At 39.8% G+C, this 19,066-nt stretch overlaps 1 protein-coding gene across 14 annotated transcripts in view; it reads right to left on the reverse strand.

The window, feature by feature from the left end:
- Positions 1-19,066, reverse strand: part of tjp1a (tight junction protein 1a) — a 101,478-nt gene that overhangs the window by 46,906 nt on the left and 35,506 nt on the right. For 3 of the 14 annotated variants that reach the window (XM_086174598.1, XM_086174596.1, XM_086174595.1), the window contains exon 1: positions 43-210. The exons of the other annotated variants lie outside the window; for them this stretch is intronic. In XM_086174598.1, the coding sequence (XP_086030724.1) occupies positions 43-66 (24 nt within the window). In that variant the 5' untranslated portion in view covers positions 67-210. Of the gene's footprint in view, positions 1-42; positions 211-19,066 lie in introns of those variants that run through there. 14 annotated transcript variants of the gene reach the window in all.

Raw genomic sequence — 19,066 nt, forward strand, 5'->3', positions numbered from 1 at the left:
AATTAAAGCAGCACCGTATCAGAAAATCGACCAAGTACCCACCTTATTGGAAGCTTTGGAGGACATTTTACGCCCCTATTTCGCTTCCAAAGTTGCAGGTTACGTTGCTGCTGAGTTTTGATAATCACTTGGGTGAGAGCGCTTATTTCCTCCCCTTTGAATTCTCGCCCAGCTGCCGCCACGCCGGGCAACGTTGGAATTGAATTTTATCCAGGAAACATGTTACAAAACGCCGTGTAGAAAGTCCAAAGTTCATTATCTTATCGTCGATAACAGATTTTCTTCTGACCAGGCGTCTACCAAGTCACAGAGGAAAGTCGACTCGAAAAAACACAAGAGCACTTTGCTTTGACCTTTTCTCGCTAGCCAATGGATGAAAAGTTATGGCGAGTAAGCATCACCATCACATAGCACTGCAATGGCAGGCTTTGTGCACCTCTCAGCTCTGAGCAATTGCTGTGTCGAGTCTGTGCGGACTGGACCATTGCACATTCAAAGGGGGGGCGAGATGTTGGGAAAACGAGGACAGGATCCATTTAAAACTACCAGCACTTGAAATGCTGGTTAATTCTTAAAAGAGAATGAAATACTCTCCGTGACTGAATTTTTACGGTGTTTTACATTTGTTTTGTATGACTCTTGTCTTGGCTTCAAAATGTCATTCCCCCGATTTCCCATGGAATACATAGTCCGGGATACGCTGCAACGCCGTCCGCTATCCCAGCTGGATACTGAATGCACACTTTCACAGTGGTGACGTTTAGTATTATGTGTTCACACAAGGACTCCAGCTGTATTTGAGTGCTATGTCTGACAAAAAACATAAATACTTTGTCCATAAGCAGAGTGTCATTCTACGCTATATTAGAAGTAAAATGCTGTAACAAGAATATGTATAGAGTTGGACCTGTCTCTAAGGGAGCAAAACAATAGAATCAGCAAACGTTTCATGTTGGGTGAAAGACAATTGAACAAGTGCCTGTGGCTGATAAGTCACAGTACAGGAAACCACAAAAGCCTTTCAGTAAAGTTTCAGTGACTTCCTAAACCAAAGCCCTCCAACAGGATATTCAATTCTTGCATTGTTTCACAGTTAACTTTTGTTTTAACCACCAAAAAAAAAAAAAAAAAACGCTCAATAAAAGTAGACCACGGAATATTGAGAAATTACAAAGCCACGTGATACTGAAATTTCCCATTTGTTACAGTTAGTTAGGTGCTGTTTGAGCACTTTCTATGCAGCCATGTACCCACACTCTATTTCCAAATTAAATTCAGCCATCATCAGAAAATCATGCAATGACAGCGACTGCTTCTTCTGTTGATTTCATGCACAAGAAAAAAAAAAATGAGAGGAGAGCCCGTCAGCAATGCAGGCGCTCCAGCAGTTGATTACCCTCAACCAATCCCGCATGATTAAAACACCAACAGTAGTACACTTATCTAGAGGGCTACTAGTAAAGGATAAACTCATGAAATACCAGGTCATACTTCCAGAAGATGGCTAAACTCCAGAGTCTGCAGCCACATTTCTTTCATTAAAATACATAACATACAGGATGGATTTACCAAGATAAAGTTAGTAAAAGGCAGTGCATTGTAAACATCAGTAGAAATGGTATACACAAACATAATACATACTAGTAAAGATGCAAGTCGCTCACTCCTTCTGAAGCTCCTTAAATGCCTGTCAGGATCGATCAGTGCAGACAGCAGCATCTTTAACATGATTTACTCAGGTGACGTCTGACAGCAATTTTGAATCAAATGAACTCAGAGGTTAAAGAATAAACCTTAGAAATGACAATGCATGGACAAGAATCTCTGCTGCTTGCCTCTCTTTCTCATCCATACCTTTGTCAGTGTGGCTCAGATGTGATCTGACAGTTTTGACAGAGAGAAGCAAGACATTCATGCCACTCTACTGTGATCAAAGCTTTATTTGTAAGGTATGCTTACATCCCTGTTACAGTTAATCTCTCTTGCGCTCTCTCTCTCTCACTCTCTCTTTCTCTGTCTTTCTGTCTATTTTTTTCAATCTTTATCTCTCTGTCGTGCTATCTCTCTGTCACACTCATACATACGCACACACACAAATGCACAGACACACTGAAGCACAAAGACACATCTATTTCAGGTGGCCTCAAAGCTCAGGTGCGCCCATGGAAGAGCAGTCATATGGAAACAAAGGCGGACATACAGGCCCCCTCTGGTTGAAGCACATCACAGGGCTCACTCAACCCAGCTTTTGCAGTGAAAAGGCTAATCACGAGTAAAAATATGATGCCACCGATGTAAAGCTAGCTGCTAATCTGGTAAGCAAATCCACAACCATCAGGTGGTGATAACATGTACAAAGCGTGTGTGTGTGTGAGAGTGTGTGTGTGTGTGTGTGTGTGTGTGTGTGTGTGTGTGTGTGTGTGTGTGTGTACCAATTTGCTAACTGCAGTCCATCAACGTGCTACAAGTGCAAATGTGGATTAACCAATTCACTGCTGATGGATGGGACCATCCCACAGTAGTAGCTAATCTCAGGTCCTGATAATGCAAGATTCACAGAGGGGTGGGATTCAGACTGATAATCTGCTTCCAGACACCACAGCAGCTCCTTTCAAGCATCACAGCAGCTAAGATGAACATAACATGACATGACAAAATCATAAACAGGACCTTGAAAAGACCTGATAGTAATATCAGTGGAACAAGGCATGACCAGGCAATTGACTACATGGAAGCCTTCTATGCAATACCTGTAGCTGTAAAACATGGACAGGACAGTAAGAGTTTTCAAGTTTTGGACAAGTCCGCAGAAGGCAAATTAAAGCAAGTTAGATAGCTTACCATCAAATGTGGCATATACCAAGGTGATGCACTGTCCTTGACATTGTTCTGTATAGGTCTGAGCCCCCTCGGCCACAAAGCGACAAAAATTTCTATAGGTACTGATTCCAAAATAGTTTGCCTGGAGTGACAATGACATTTACTTTGTTAAAGCAGCAACACTGGACATTTTTTAATTGAATGCATGTGGTTGAAGTTTCTCAAAGGATGGAGACCCAAACCAAGGGGATTAAACCATAAACTACAACTGCAGATCCTGCAATTGTGATCCTGCAGGCTGTAAATGGCTATAAGAAGTCAGCCACAGCTTCATGCCTATGCAGAGAATTGCAGTTCCTTAGAATCAAATCATTAATGAGAACAAAAATGTTCAAGCAAATGGCACATACACCAAGCTGGTGATTAAACACACGATATTAGACATGATAAATGGTAAGGGTGCTCCTCACAATGTATGTGACTGTATACTTAAGAAGAAATACATTTATCTTGTCCTTTTCAGTAATACAGCATAGCATCAGCAAAATTCAACCAGTGAATTTACCCCTCATGGATGAACCATGAGCATTAGGCTGTTGTTCAGCAGCATGAGGGGAGCAGTGAGGGGTTTAGTGTCTTGCTCAACAACACTTTGACAAGTGAGGATGAACAGGAATCGAACCAAGACTGTTTGGCTCCATGATGATCGCCCAATATCCCCCGAGCCAAGTGGAACGAGGTAGGCTGAGGACTTATATGCGTCAGGGGGAATGTCCAGGACAAAACAACCAAGATCCAGAAATACTGAATTTCAGGAAGAAGATGACCTTCATACTACAGGCAGAAAAAAACAAAAGAGGAAGATATGCCATTATGGAGGGGCAAGCTCCCACATGGCACACAGTATACGATAAAAGATCGAAAAATTGGCTGATGTCAAAAATTCCTCCCAGTCTCAGAGATGACCATGGATTGCAGAAGAGCACAGAAGCACTGACTGTGGGAGAACAAGAACAGTCCCTTAGCAAAAGAGTAATAGAAGCTGGGGTCAGCCACATCAGACAGGACCCCAGGTGCTTGCGGTTCAACAGAGGATTCCTGAAATAGTCATGCACATGATAGCTGGATGTAAGATGCAGAAAGAAAAAGCATCCATAGAATGCTAAAACCAAGAGGCACTGAGAATGGGATTTATGAAATCCCAGGGTCAGATTGGCAGACATGTCCTAAGGTAGTTGGGAATGCCCAAAGGAAAATCCTGTGGAGTTTCCTAATGCGGGCCACCAAACTGGTGATGGCCAACCAAATGTCATGTTGATCAACTAACCACAGGCAGTATTATCCCAAATAAAAGCAGCATCGGTAAGAAGGAAATGTGTGAGAAAAAAAAGTGGGGATTAAGGGTAAGAGGTGATAGCAGTACTACAAGCTGTGACCTCCAACTGGGAAAGTAGATCCACAAGATTTATATATCTGTTCAGAACAAATAAGACGCTGCACATAACTCGGAATCCTCACACCCCCTTGCTTGTTGGTATAGGACCAGATGTCTAGGAAGGAACATCAACCAATATAGGTAAGAGGATATGTATATATAATCAAGACTGGAATTATGCATACCCCTGGGGTGTGCATAATTTCCGGACTGTATGCACTTGCCAAAGCATGATTTCCCGCAAAATTTCAAATTCTTTTTGTAATTTCTCGATGTATATGAGTGTGTGTCTGTGTGTCTGTGCGTGTGTTTAAACCTTATGAAGAACAACTGATCCTTTTGACAACATTGGTTGTTTTTTTGCAAGTTAAGTTAATATCAAATAGCAAGTGGGGAAGATTGGTGCATAATCATGCTCTCCTTATTTTACCATTTTGTCTTCTAAGACAGGAAACAAATAGCTTGTAAAAATTAGACCAGTACTTTCTCAAATTCAGTCATCCAAACTTTCAACTAGAAGAACAAGTTAAATAAACTGTTCTGTCACAGAGATGTGTTAATTAACTTGCACCCTGGCTGCACTTGCATGTAATTTTTTGATACATTCACATCAATATACAATAGATAGCAGGTAGACACATGAAAGTATTGCACTGAAAACAGATGGGTGTTTTCCTTACCATCTGAAATGAATGTTACAGAATGTTAGAATGTTAAATTCTATAAATAAATGTCTACAAAAAAATGTTTTCTGTGGTTTGATTCTATTATTTAGGATTGTTTCTGGTTTGGTGGGCATGAGAATTTTGTCATAAACTATACATTCTCTTTGGTCTCTTAAAACACAGTTGCTTCATTCCAAACAGTATGCATGATATTTCGTAAGGATGGTGAAGTATTTTTTCTGCTTTTCAATTTCTATCACTATCAAACAAACTACCATTAGTTGAGAAAATATTGTTGGCATATATCATCAGTAGACATATAGCCTTAATATAACATTGTGTGCAGTTCATTTTATGCATCCACTGTACCTAATAATGATTAGAGTAAACTGACAGCAGTCTGACAACAGCACTTTTTTATCATCATATGGAAAGAGTTTGTGTGTGTGTAAGAGAGAGCGTGTGGATCAGTGTGTGCAAGATGGTTAATTTGTTGAACATCTATCTATCTATCTATCTATCTATCTATCTATCTATCTATCTATCTATCTATCTATCTATCTATCTATCTATCTATCTATCTATCTGTCTGTCTGTCTGTCTGTCTGTCTGTCTGTCCGGTCGGTCGGTCGGTCTATCCATCCATCCATCCATCCATCCATCCATCCGTCCATCCATCTACAATCCGCTCCCCTGTGCCCTCGCCCATCTGTCTGTCTATTTACACCTTAATTAAGACATGTTATATATTGTCTAATTTTCAGCATGTCAAGCAAGTTGTAACTGAGCTGCCTTGGTTTCAGCTGCTATTGTTGATTCTTATTTTGGGATGCAGTGATGACCAACATTATAGTTGTTCGTCAAGTGGGTGGGAGCTGACTTAAGATATACTACAGTATATTGATCCCCATAGGGGAAATTCTTTTGTCACAGCAGTGCAACAATGACAGTATCAAACTTCAGATGACTTCCTTGTATTCTCATCTGACTATTATAGAGATCTGCTGAAGGAATGTTGCTCTGAGGCTATGGAGAGAAATTGCATGTAAATACTTATATATCTTGTTGGATATCCAAGTCCAAAAGCCATTGGCTGTTAATGGTATAAGGATGCTTTTATATTAGGGGTGACAAACATTACGGCTCGCAATCAATCAGGGTTTCATATATTGAACGACTCTACAAAGTCACTTCTGTTGAAACTCAAGTTGGATGTCGAATCCCGCCACTTACTTCTATGCATGTTTTCATGAGAGTTCTGGGAGGAAAAAAAAAGAAAATACTCTTGTTCATGGGGAGCTCCAATGAACATGAACAAATATTGCACCCGATGTCGGTAATGATTTTTTCTTTGTGTCTCGTAGCCCTAAATTTATGAGGGTTATATAAGGTTGTGGTATTAGTCTTTTTGTGTGTTTTCGGTCAATAGTCCTAGCCCAGTGCTGCTTGTGTTTTATACTCTATGCTCAACATTATTGATATATATCATATTTCCATTTAAAGACATTTTGTTGTCATAGCCACAGAATATTAAGCTACATTGTTGTTTCTAATCAGGTTTTAGCAATTCATGCACAGTATTACAAAATTTATAATGCATTTAAAAATAAGTCTAATGCTCCACTCAAACAACATTCCGGTGCAGCATCTAATTTCATTTAACAATAACAATGTTATTTTAAAAAATGGCAATGGGGAATATTGCAGTTGAGGATTGTGGGTGTTTGATTGGTCATCCTGCTGTGGCTGCTTAAAACCACCAGCACAAAACATAAGGTAAATAAGGATGTGTTGACGGCCCCTGACATATGACTCATCTGCAGCATCTTTGAGTTTTGTTTTGAAGAGAATATCTATTTATCCTGGACAAGTTAAAGGGTAACATTTTATCACATTTAGTGACTTGTGACAAATGCAGCTGCAATAATGATCAATTGAATTGAACCCTTTCTAGAGGGGGAAAGGGTACGACTGAGAATATTAAAGTAAAAACGCAGATTGCCTCGATTATGTTGTGAAATGAACATGCTAAGTTAAATGATGAAACCAGGGCTCAGGGGCAGATCGTTCAAAAACACATACATTCATTCATTTATAGTTCAAGAAAAAGAAGTGTAAAGGATTTAAGGATCCAGGTATCAGACAATCAATCAATGATTTGATTTTGTAATGTTGTCCTGCAATAGGGAGTGGCACCATGCATAACAGGTCAGTCATTGGGGTTGAAGGGATTTATTTTTGGAAAATAGGAAATAAATTCAAGGAAATTGTATCACCACACAGCCTGGGCATACAAATACAATTACAACTGTAAACAAGAGACACGTAATTCTTCCGGAAAAAAAGCAAGCAAGCTTGTCCAGAATACTCCATAGCTTGGCATTGAATAGTGTGCCAGATCTGATGTAGGCTTAGTTCACATTGTCAGAACTTGTCCACAGGCAAGAGGACATACTGTACAGTTAATATGGCAGCTTTTGCATCAGGACAATCTTAGAACATGCAGCTGGGACTGTGTTTTTTCAGTACAAAAGCTAATTGATATTTATATCCTGATCAATAATCTTATCTGAGAGTCTATGGGGAATCTTATTCCACAAGCCTTGTGTCTGGACAAGGCTTTGTGACTGAAAATTATTCTTACACTTACTTTGTGTGTCATTGTCTAATTATTGAAAGGGCTAATATACACTGAGTTTGACACCACATGGCATTGTGGACCTCCTCCTTGAGATGCCAGCTTAGAGGGGTCTGCAGTCCTGATGATCATATGATCTTAGCTGTCAGGGTCCCTGTTTTAGGGCTAATAGATCCCAGTTGAGGGACCCACAATGATGATAGACCCCTTTTCCCTTGCCTGGATATAGGTCACTTGGGCCCCCCCACTGGTGCCAGGCCCAAGTTTGGGCCTGCATGATGGTGAGTGCCTGGTAGCTGGGCCTGCTCGGAGCAGGCTGCTCCTATGGGGCCCAGCCAGGCACAGTTTGAAACAACAATGTGGTACTTCCCTGCAGGGAAGACTACAGATAGATCACACTCCTCAGCCTCCCTGATCCCTGTATGTGTCAGATCTTTGTCTGCAGAATGTCCGATTAGTCCCCGTTGAGGGTTGGACACCACTGGGGGAGCCCGTTGTGAGTGATTCTTTTCATACCTCTTACAGACAGAATTTCTAGGAGCAGTTGTGACGTCAGGTCTGATCTGGTTTGGCAGGATTGATAGGAACAGAGTTTATTGGTTTCATCCAGCTGTGACTTCTAACTTTCACTGTAGCTGTTTCCAATTGAGTTTCTAAGTCAAGTGGCTGGGATGAGAATCAGCACTTAGAAATCCGGGATCACGGTCCTCAACTGGAAAAAGGATGTGATCCTGCCCCAAGAGGAGGTCTTCAAGTATCTAGGGGTCTTATTCAAAAGTTAGTGGGAGATCCATGGGTGGTGAGGTGTTTTGTCAGCAGTGATGTGGGCTCTGGTAAATTGAGAGCTTTGCCTTTTGGCTCAGCCACTTCTTTACCAAGACAGACCAATGTAGTCAATCTACTTTCCTGTCCTCAGCTATGTTCATGAGCTGTGGGTAATGCGAAACAAGATCATGGATACAAGTGGCCAAAATGAGTGTCTTCTGCAGGGTGTCTGGGTTCTCCCTTTGAGATACAGTGAGAAGTCATCCAGGAAAGAGCATCCAGATGAGGTCAGGCTGGCTGGATGCCTCCTGGCTTCCTCCCTGGTGAGATGTTCCATGCATGTCAACAGGGAGAAGGCTCAAGGAAAGACCAAAGATGCACTGGAGGAACTATGTCTCCTAGCCAGCATCAAATTTCCCCAGAGGGGCTGGACAAAATAACTGAAAGGCAATATAAGCAGCAGAAAATGGATTGATGGGTGGGTGGATGGATAGATGGAAGGATGAATGGATGGACTGCAGGGTAGACTTAACTCACACTGGAGAGGCTTTTCATCATTTTCAAAACTTTTTGTACCAGGCAGGATCTCCTTTTCTAGTAAAAGGTGTGGTCCATATTGCTGCCTCATCTACTACTCTACAGATATGATCTCAACCACTATCAATTTTCTTTGATTTCTCTCGCTAATGGAGATTCTAGAATGGGATCTCTTGCATTGTTGCATGACTACATGATTCTGTCAACTGTGAACATCAATGTTACATTTAAAGGTTAAATCTCCTCCCACTTTGGCATTTGCTAATACCGATCATCGTTGAGACAGAAATCCGTCAACATGGATGAGAGGCTGTTTCGTACCAGGAGCAGGGAGTGAGAGTGAGAGTAATTTCTGCATTGTGAAGCTAGAGCTGCTCACCTTACTCTTCATTTTTTACTCTTCATTTTTGTTGAAAAATTCAGTGGGAAAAAATCCAATTTCATCTGATTAGTCCCAAAAATGATGATTCAGCATCTGCAAATGCTTTGCTCCAGTCAATGTTAAGTGTCTATGCCTGTGATGAAGTAACAGGCAGAATAATTAAATACTCTTCCACTCCAACAGTAAATGGCTGTTACTAATGTGACTGACAAGAGACAACTCTCTATTCCAGTCTCATCACAGGTTTGAGTGCTATTGGGTGAGACATACCCGCTCAGTGGTGTCATAGATAGACTAGCTCAAGCTCAAGTAAGACAAGACCTGCACCCTTCCAGGATATACTAGAGATTAACTTTTATACTAGAGATAGCCTTTCTAACAATGATTTCATACTTCAATTGTTTCATAGGTTTGGTGTATGGAGAAGAAGACCAAACACAAGACATAGATCAGCCCTGATTAACCAAGTGCAAAGGTTATTTAAAGGTTATTATGAAATCAAGAATTTCTGGCTTCTACACATTTAGTATTGATTTTATATTGTAAGAGTCAGTTTCAGGCAGGAGGGAAAATATTATTTTATGCACAATACATACTAATAAAGATCTGAAAGCTCACACTATATGTTTGGGCCAAGGGATTCATCATGAAATATGTTGTCCAAGGGAGACTGCACCCTGACAAAGGCAGATATTCTGAAACTGAACTTATGGCTGAGCTGAGACAACTCTTGGATTAAAACATGAAAATCACCTTACAAAATACGAGGAGGTTTTGTATGAGAGGTACATCATAGTGCTCCCTGAATTATTGTGGACATTCTCACCAATAAGCTAATGGCATTGGCAAGATAATCTTCCTGAAACAATATGTATATATGTACAGTATATATATGTCACTTTTTATTCTACCACAGCGTATATATCTTGTGTTTCAAACGGAGAAGGGATATCATCTACTTGCAGACCTAAGCTTGTTGGCCTTCTAATGTCACAGACCACTAGGAATACATAAAATCCAAGATTCACTGTATCCAACAGTCTGTAATTTAGTTCATATCCAGGGTGCTACATGCTGAACTCCCATCTTTTGCAATTCTATATATGATGGTACATGTTAAAATAGCCATACAGCAAACGGTGTGGGGGACACTGTGTAGGCCTTAAAGGCCCAAAAACCAATTACAGACATAGCACTTGACAGAAAAGCAGATTAGTTACATGGGTGAAAACACTCTAGGAAGAAGTTAGTCATTGGACAATCACTTGCTGGTGTCACAGCCAACCATAGATAACACCTCCAATTGCGTTCTACCATACCATCCATGTAGTGTAACCACCCTCATTTCTGACAGTATTCAGAACCATTCGTCTTGACTCTATTCTACACCGAAATAAAAATTCAAGATGTTTGATGATTTGTGTGACTTTAAATTAATTAGCCGTTGCCATTGTCCTTGAACTCAGTGGTCTAAAAATTAATTCAATTGACCTTTTCAAAGTGGAGTCAACTTGAATTCAAAAATAAAACTTGGAAAAGAAATCTACTTTATTTGATACACCGAACAAAATTTATGGGAATTATTTTGGAAACCAAAATACTTTACAATCAATTGAAGTCTTGTAAATCATTTTAGAGATAGTGTATTTTAAAGCTTGTAAGTTGTAGTGACTTGTAATATAATCAGAAGACTTACATGTGTAAAAGGCACATGAATAGGGATATGGTATATAGTGATATGGTAATATACAGACAACAGTTAACACCACGAAAGAAAGGTTTATGTATTATTCAGTATAACAGTTCCAGACATGAGAACTGGAAATCACAAAGCCATTTGACACATACAGTACTGTATGTGGCACTTAACTTAATTGCAAGGAAAAGTAAAGGGTTTTTAAGGCTCCATCATGTTTGGAAAGCAAGTTTGTCAGATTTCTAACATGTATTAGCTAGGGCACTATGGTTCATAAAAGTGCAATCTGTCAAAGTGCTGTAAAAACAACAAGCAATAAAAGTAAGAAGATGAAATTAAGAACACCAGACTCACTCATTGTCTATTCTGCAATCAGGATCGCAGTAAGTTTGAGGTCTCTAATTAACCTACTACATGGTTTTAGACAGGGAAACCCACGCAGACATAGGGACAACATAGAAAGTCCGAATACATAAATACAAAACATAGGCCCCTTTGTCACAGACGAACCAGGAACATTCTTGCTCTGAGGCAGAGGCACCAACCATTGCACTACTGTACTGCCAATATTTTTTTTAATTAAAAAAAACAAACAAACACCACAAGACAAGTCAAGAATCAACTTTAGTAGTGATACTTCCATTTTGTACATATAATTTCTTCTGGGGTGAAAGTTTCTAAAAGTAAATTCTCCTCATGAGGGGATTTTATTAATTTTAACTTGTAGTGGTTAACATTTATTCAGCACCTTATGTGGATGGAAAACAGCGTCACCATGAAAAGCATGGAGATTCATCATCCAGTGGTCATTACGAATTGTAATCCAGAAGGAGCCTGGCATCGGTGTGTGACTTTGTGCTTTGGGATAACCAAGAGGAGATATTGCAAACTTATGATGAGACATAAAAATTGAGGGCAAAGAAGTTGAAAGGGAGCAATGAAACTAAAAACTGAAGTAATAGTGTGGGGGAGAAGAATAAGGAAGAATGAAAGCTGTTCATATCTTGAGACCAACAAGACGAGAAAATAACTAGGAAAGAACAAAAGAAATGGTGGCAAGACACAGCAAAACTGTTGAGTGAAGACACTTTTCTGGAATGAAGGGTCTCATACCCTCTCTCAGTGACTCTCTGCATGGCACTGTCTGTTACTGCTACATTCCAACAGCATGAAGCTGCTTTAAACCAAGGAGGAGGAAACAGCAGGATCCTCCAGAGAAAAACAATTAAAAGCACTAAACACACCAGGGGGAGTTTCAAAATTTACAAATGTCTGCCAGATAAAATTGGCTGAAATTCAGTAAACTTAAATTAAACAAAAACCCCAAAAAACGATTATTTTGTGTGGTGCAGTAAAAGAGATTAATGCTCCAGTTGTAATAGTATAATAATGTTAATTAATGGCATCTGCTGTGCTTTTTGGTTGATGAGTTCAGAGAGGTCAAAGAGTGAGAGAAAAGTAAGGGAAAGGTTAAACATGTTCAAGTGTCTTCCATTCATGCTAACTTTTATGATAATGAATGTAATGCGTCAGAAAGAACAAATCTAGATCTTAGCTATGCCTCCAATTACGTTGATCCATACGAACTAAAATAGTCAAGAGTGATTAACAATTAAAGCCTTTCTTCGTTTCGACAAACATATCAGCTTTTGCCATTTTAAATAGTTAAGAGACACAGTGTCATCCGTCAATTTATGTGGTTTTCAATTGCCTCTTAAATGATTACATGTGTGACAAAGAAGGCTGATCCCATAAGTGCATGACACAAAGGGAGTAGATTGTGTTTTGAGAAAATGGTGGAAGGAGAAGAGATGGGGGAGGGTAACCAAAGAGGCAGATAGGGACACAGCAGCCACAAGGGCTGCTTCAAGCCTGGTGGTGATGAGATGCGATAGGACCCGGCTATGCAGAAGCCCAAGCCTGTGTGTTAGATGACTAATCCTCTTGCTGTCCAGAGCCAGGATCCAGACTCATCAGCTTTGGTGTTCTCTTGTCCGACTCATTTTTATAACATCCCATTGGTTATTTCTAACCACTAATGCCTAACACAACGGACCCTAATGCCAAGTGATTATGAAGTGCTGTTTTAGCACATTTGTCGGCTGAAAAGAAAGAAAGAGCCACAAGGCAGAGGGCTGGCTCCCTGCTCAAAGGACCATGCTGATGAACTCAGCAGAAAGTGAGCAGACCTAAAAGCCAGTCTAAGCCACCTCTCTCCGGGTGGGCACTACAGGGCCCTGAGTTGGATTGGTACTGAATTGGGCAGTGTACAGGGATTTCCAGCGCAGTCATTTGCACCATATAGTTCATGGGAGCCCATTACGTTGTTTTCGATGTCCTGGTCGATCGCAAAGATAGCGTTGGTAAGTTGCATGGCAGAAAAAAAATAGAGGGTGGATGATGGGCTGCCATCCACCCGCACGATGAGGTTTGTCACTTGATCGATCAGCCAGTCTGACATCCGTTCTATTTTTGACACACGGATCACCACAACCCACATGCACGTTCATTTGCACAAGCTACTGGAAAACTATAGCGAGCTACCGAGTCACCAACTTATAGCCTCCGATTTACTCATACGAAACTTAAGAAAGTATAAAATGAGTGGAGGAGCCGAACCAAGCAAGAATCTAAAAACCTAGCACTACCATAAGGATGGAGCACTATTTTCCACAATGACATATTTGAAGTCAGTGTGCCAAACCTGTCAGTCTACGTTTGCTATTCTAAAGACAGGAAATGTCTTCAGATTGTCAGATTGTTCATACGAGCTACCATTCATTCAGTTAGGCGAGTGTAATCCACCTCTAACGTGTTTTTTGACAAAGATGTTATTTAGTATGACATGACGAGATATAAAGTCAGATTCCTTTTTGTTTTATTAGCAGATAAAAATAGTGTAAGTTTGAGATATTTTTATCTCTTTGATCTTTTCAGCATTTTTCAACAGTTTTAAAAATGCTTTGTAGCAGTGGCTAAAAGTGTCAGCGTCGCCAAAATAGTCTCTTTCTTTCTGAACCTGCTGCAGAGAAAGAAGCAATAAAAAATACTCCATACATTCATAAATAATACATGTTTTGTATTTTAAGAGTAGGTAAATAGGGGATTAGTTGACAGGGAAGGTGATGTATACATTAAAGTATGTGCTACTATGTGCAATTACCTTTTTTTGTCAATCGTCATAATAAAAATAATAATCGGGGCGGAAAACACTGATTTTGGTGGATTGAATGTAGAACCTGAGTTGATCATTATTGCACTCCTGCGCCAGGTCTGGAGCATACAGTTCCCTACACACAGCCTGAACAAAATTATCCCTGGCATGTGAGGACAATGTTGACAATGGATTTTGTATTTATGTTTGAAAATTGTTTGTGACATACTTTTCAGGTCCAACATATAAGAACTGCTGATTTTGAGTTGCTCTCCCCTGTTTTGCACTTGTGGTTACCTTCTTGGGCATGACAAATATATTGGTTATTATCATGCTTCACCTCACTGAATCATTAAATGTTTTTACATATATAAGTGGCAATATGCTAGTTTTAAACTCACAATACTTTGCTTTTTGGTTATTTTACATGGTTATTTCTTTAAAATAATAACTAAAAACAGAATACAAATTTAACATTTAATTCCCATTTACTCTGACACACTGTCAACAAGAAGAACAACAGTGTAGAGTTATTGTCTGGCAATGTTTGCATACAGTTCTCACCCAGGGCCCCTTCAGCTAAGCCACTGCCATCGACTCAATATGTGGCACATACAGTAACAGCATCAGAAGCAACACCACTGGCGTAACAGTGCTAGAAAGTACAGGGATAAAATAATTTTCAAAATACTTAGTACCAAGCTATCAGAACTTGTCATCATTTTATAATCTAATCAAGGTCAACCAAATAGTTGTGAGAAATTTGTGAAACCAATCAGGAAAGCTAGTATTGCAAAATACTGTACTGTACAAAATACTGTAAATACTGTACACTATGAAGTATGGGAGTTATAAATGTATTCCAAACTATATTAAGAAACTGATCCAAACCCACTGCCAGCCAGAGGCAGTTGCACTGACAATGAAGGCAGAGACTTGAGTCGTTTTTTCAACTCACAGAGAAATAAAACTGATCGAGTGCATTTTGTAAGTCAATCATCTATAAAACAACCCAAAATATGTACGCAACTGAAAGTTACATGATGTGTGAGACAATCAAATAATCATAGATTTACTGCCAGCCACCTGGTGTGATCCTGTGATTTTAAATACGTCTCTAGAGCTGAAGTGTATATCTAGGGGGAAATTGTGCAGAATTTTGCTACAAGGCTGTGATTTGTCCTCTTGCTATGCTGTTAGTTGGAGTGTAATGTGCAAGACCAGCAGTAACCGGGGAAGGTCAGACGGAATGACACATCAGAACACTGCAGAGCAACCAGCGTTTTACCCCAGATTGTCTGAATCACAGCCAATTAAACTTAGATGTAGATGTATAGATTCTAAAATATATTATAAGATAGCAAGGGAAGGGGGTTTTCTTTTGATGTCACTTACCTGATTTATATCCTTGTAATATATTGCATTTTCAAGTTTAACCACATATTACCCACTGAAAATATTTTATCAGAAATTCTCTTGTTTCAAGATACATTTCTTTGGTGGTAAGCATTGTCTTTGCAAGTCTAAAATAGGAAATTCGGCTGATGGAAACAGCCCTCTGTATATGAAAGACAGATTACATGGCAAAGATTAAGGTGTGAATTCAAAACTACAATCAGTTGGATTTTCAAACTGATCACCTTCTACAGAAGATGTATGTAAAGCCTTTCTTATACACCGGCTTTTAACTTTGGACTCAGTTGACCAGATGCAATGATCCTCTAATATTCAAATTCAAACACTTTTAATTGATTTGAATTTGAATTTTGAATTTTATTCAGCTTTGATCAGTACAAAAATGTATAACCGACACTGAATGCATAGTTGTTATTGATAAGATATGTAATAAACGTAATCCATCTGACAAACGGAGGCCAAATTTAAACAGCAGAAAAGAGACAGAAAAAAATATAGTGTGCAAAAAAATTTCACCTTGAAAATTTGATTATCTGCTCAACAAAATTATATATTTTGGGCAACAAAGTTCAGGTAGATTTTTTTAGAGCTCAGTAGAGCAGTCATCTTGGAACCAAAGTTTTAACCTCTAGGCTCCTCCTGACTGTTGAAGAGTTGTTGAGCAAGACACTGAAAACCCGACTGCAATCCATTGCTTGTGGTAAATCCATGATGGATTAAATGCTCCCAACAAGGTATCAATAAAGTATTTTTTTCTTAAATAGCCTTTATCTTATATTATTTGTATATTAACCAAATATTCCACCTTCACTGTCTACAAAAGACTGCTGATGCCTGCATAACATGTGCATGGATTTTCCAGTATCCCTGTGCATGGGCTGGGATCATCCCTTTGTGTTTGAGTGTGACTAAATCTGCAATAATTCTCAATATTGCACACCCTGAACCAAGCACAGGCCAAAACTTGTGTCACACCTGTGAAGGAAGACAGGTTTGAATATCAAAACTACTAAATTTGATTCCTGTGCATTCTGATCCAGCCAGCAGCACACAGAGGTTCACTTAATGGATAACAGGAACCCCTACAGTTCTAACAGTCCTGAATGATGTCAAGCTAACAACAAGCTTTCCTGACCTCCTGTTCCCTCCCTCCCTCCGCCTCTGTCTGTGATAACAGAGACATTCCTGAGTTTGTTCCCTGCCTCGCCACTGGCCTCTCCCTTAATTCCAGCAGAATGTGAGGAATGTCGGATGGAGAGCTCAGCTGCCAGGGGGCTGGAGAGGAACAGACGGGAGGAAATGAACAACATTAATAAACGGAGGTCTGATATGACTCCCTGTACTGGAAGGACCTGGATGCAGGATGAACAAATGCAGAATGCATTAATCACACACACAGGCACAACAACAGAAAGGTTCTAGCCCATGGCTAACACTCATGACTCACATGTATATCCCATAGTGGCAAACCTATACACGAGAGGGAGAGAGGGCAGGACGCTTTCCTCTTTCAGGGGTTTAGATTTGTAGATGACAAGGGTTAGAGTAAGGAAACAAGAGGCGGAGGCATTTCTGACACAACTCAACAGAGTTGACACCCACATCAAATTCACTTCAATGTTGCTGAAGTCAAGTTGCCTTTTTTTGAACTAATCAGTATATATTCCCCAGGACAGACAACTGGACATAAGTATCTACCAGAAAACCAACACGTCAAGCACTACTCGTTTGACTCACCAGCCTTTTGAACTTAAACTAGGGATTATTTGAACTCTCTACCATTGACTGGAAAACATCCCTACGACTGCCAAAGGAAGGAAATCAAAATGTTTAACATACAATAAAAGCCTCACAATCCTATGGAACATGGAACAGGATGAAGACAAAAGTACATACAAGGACACTGCAATATCATAAACTGCTGGAATTTCTGAAAAATTCAGATCTTTTTTCAGCACACACCTAATCCCGGTACATTTCAAACCCTGCAACACCCCAAGGCAAAGACCATTCATTCCCAAGGACTGGACATCCAGACACAAAGTCCAGGGTGTTGTGTATGCATTTTGTTGGAATGAGGAGTACGATGACCTCTACATGTGTAAGAATAAAACAACATCTCCAAAAAACAGATGGCCCTAGACAGGAAAGCCACCTCCTCAAGTCAGGACTCCACGGTCCACTTACACCTTTCGGACGAGGGACACTCCTTTGACGATAGCGATGTCCACAACCTGGCTAGACAAGATCCAAGGAGGGGGGCCTTCAGCACAACATGTCTCTCTCATACAAGGGGGATCCGCCCCTTGGTCAATCAACACACACACACACACAACTGCAGATCCATCTAGACCCAACATCTCATCCAAGCGTGTCCACGATCCACACCAGGCCCTGGTGACTCCAGCCCAGGCTGATAAGTGAACATTTCTCTTTTGTTTCCCAATAATCTACACATTAGTCTCAAAATTACCTGTTCAAATTCCAACTCAGGTGAGTCCTACATTTTCTTACCCAGACTCCTGAAACCTAGGAAAACTGTGTACTGAAAACTCCCCACGCTTCCTCAGAGCTGAAGAAGCTCATCTGATGAAAGGTGAAACATCTTCAGGGAAAGAAACTTGGTCCATTTGCCACAAAAAGATTTGACAACGACAGACCATGACCTGCATGACTGAGAACTTTTTCCCTTACTTTGAAAATCAAAAAGTAGAGCTTGATTACAGACAGTGTTGGGACCTTATACACAAAAATATCACTGTCCTGTCTCAGATACCAACAAAAAATTGTTTGGCTTTGGCATTAGCTTTATTACACTGTCATGAAAAGGAATAGAATATATAAAAGAACTCTTGTATCAGAGTATTAAATAGGTAAGAAATATAATGAGCAGAAAAAAACTAGAAGGTTACTAACATTGAAAAAAATGATATACTGCAATGCAAGACTATCAAGAAAGTACTTTGAGATTCTGGAAATAAATTTTCTTCACAGGTTGCAGGTTAATTATGCGTCACGACAAAGGATCAACCATTTGCAACACTGATGACTAAGATACTATTGCAATATGTTGATACTTAAGAGATGTCAAACATTTATGCTGAGATCAAATAAGATCAGAAGTTGATGAGATGTAGGTGCATGTGTGTGTGTGTGTGTGTGTGTGTGTGTGTGTGTGCATATGAATAAATGAATGAAACTTTATTGATACCCAAGGGGAAATTTGTGTGTGTGTTACAGCAACAGGCTGCCGTCTTCCAGTGGCACCTTAAGAAAAGAAAGGAGAATAAGGGGGAAGAAGAGGGAAAAAGCCGCTCCAAACTAGTCTCCTCACAAAAAACACCTCAGTACAAAAGCAACATAAGACATTACAGATAAGGCATTACAACAGAGGCATATATGTATGCTACTGTTGTAATGTTACATATACATAAACATATACATATACATATACATATAAACCTTTCCAGGGGACTGAAGACCAGCCAATCTTTATTATACAAGTGTGAGAAATAACAGTGATAGAGAACTACTAGTTTAGCTAAAATGTTGGCTGTC

This window comes from Fistularia commersonii, chromosome 27 (genome assembly GCF_037954325.1).
Source record: "Fistularia commersonii isolate RoL2024-O1a breed Wild chromosome 27, RoL_Fcom_v1.0, whole genome shotgun sequence".
In the NCBI taxonomy this organism is placed as follows: domain Eukaryota; kingdom Metazoa; phylum Chordata; class Actinopteri; order Syngnathiformes; family Fistulariidae; genus Fistularia; species Fistularia commersonii.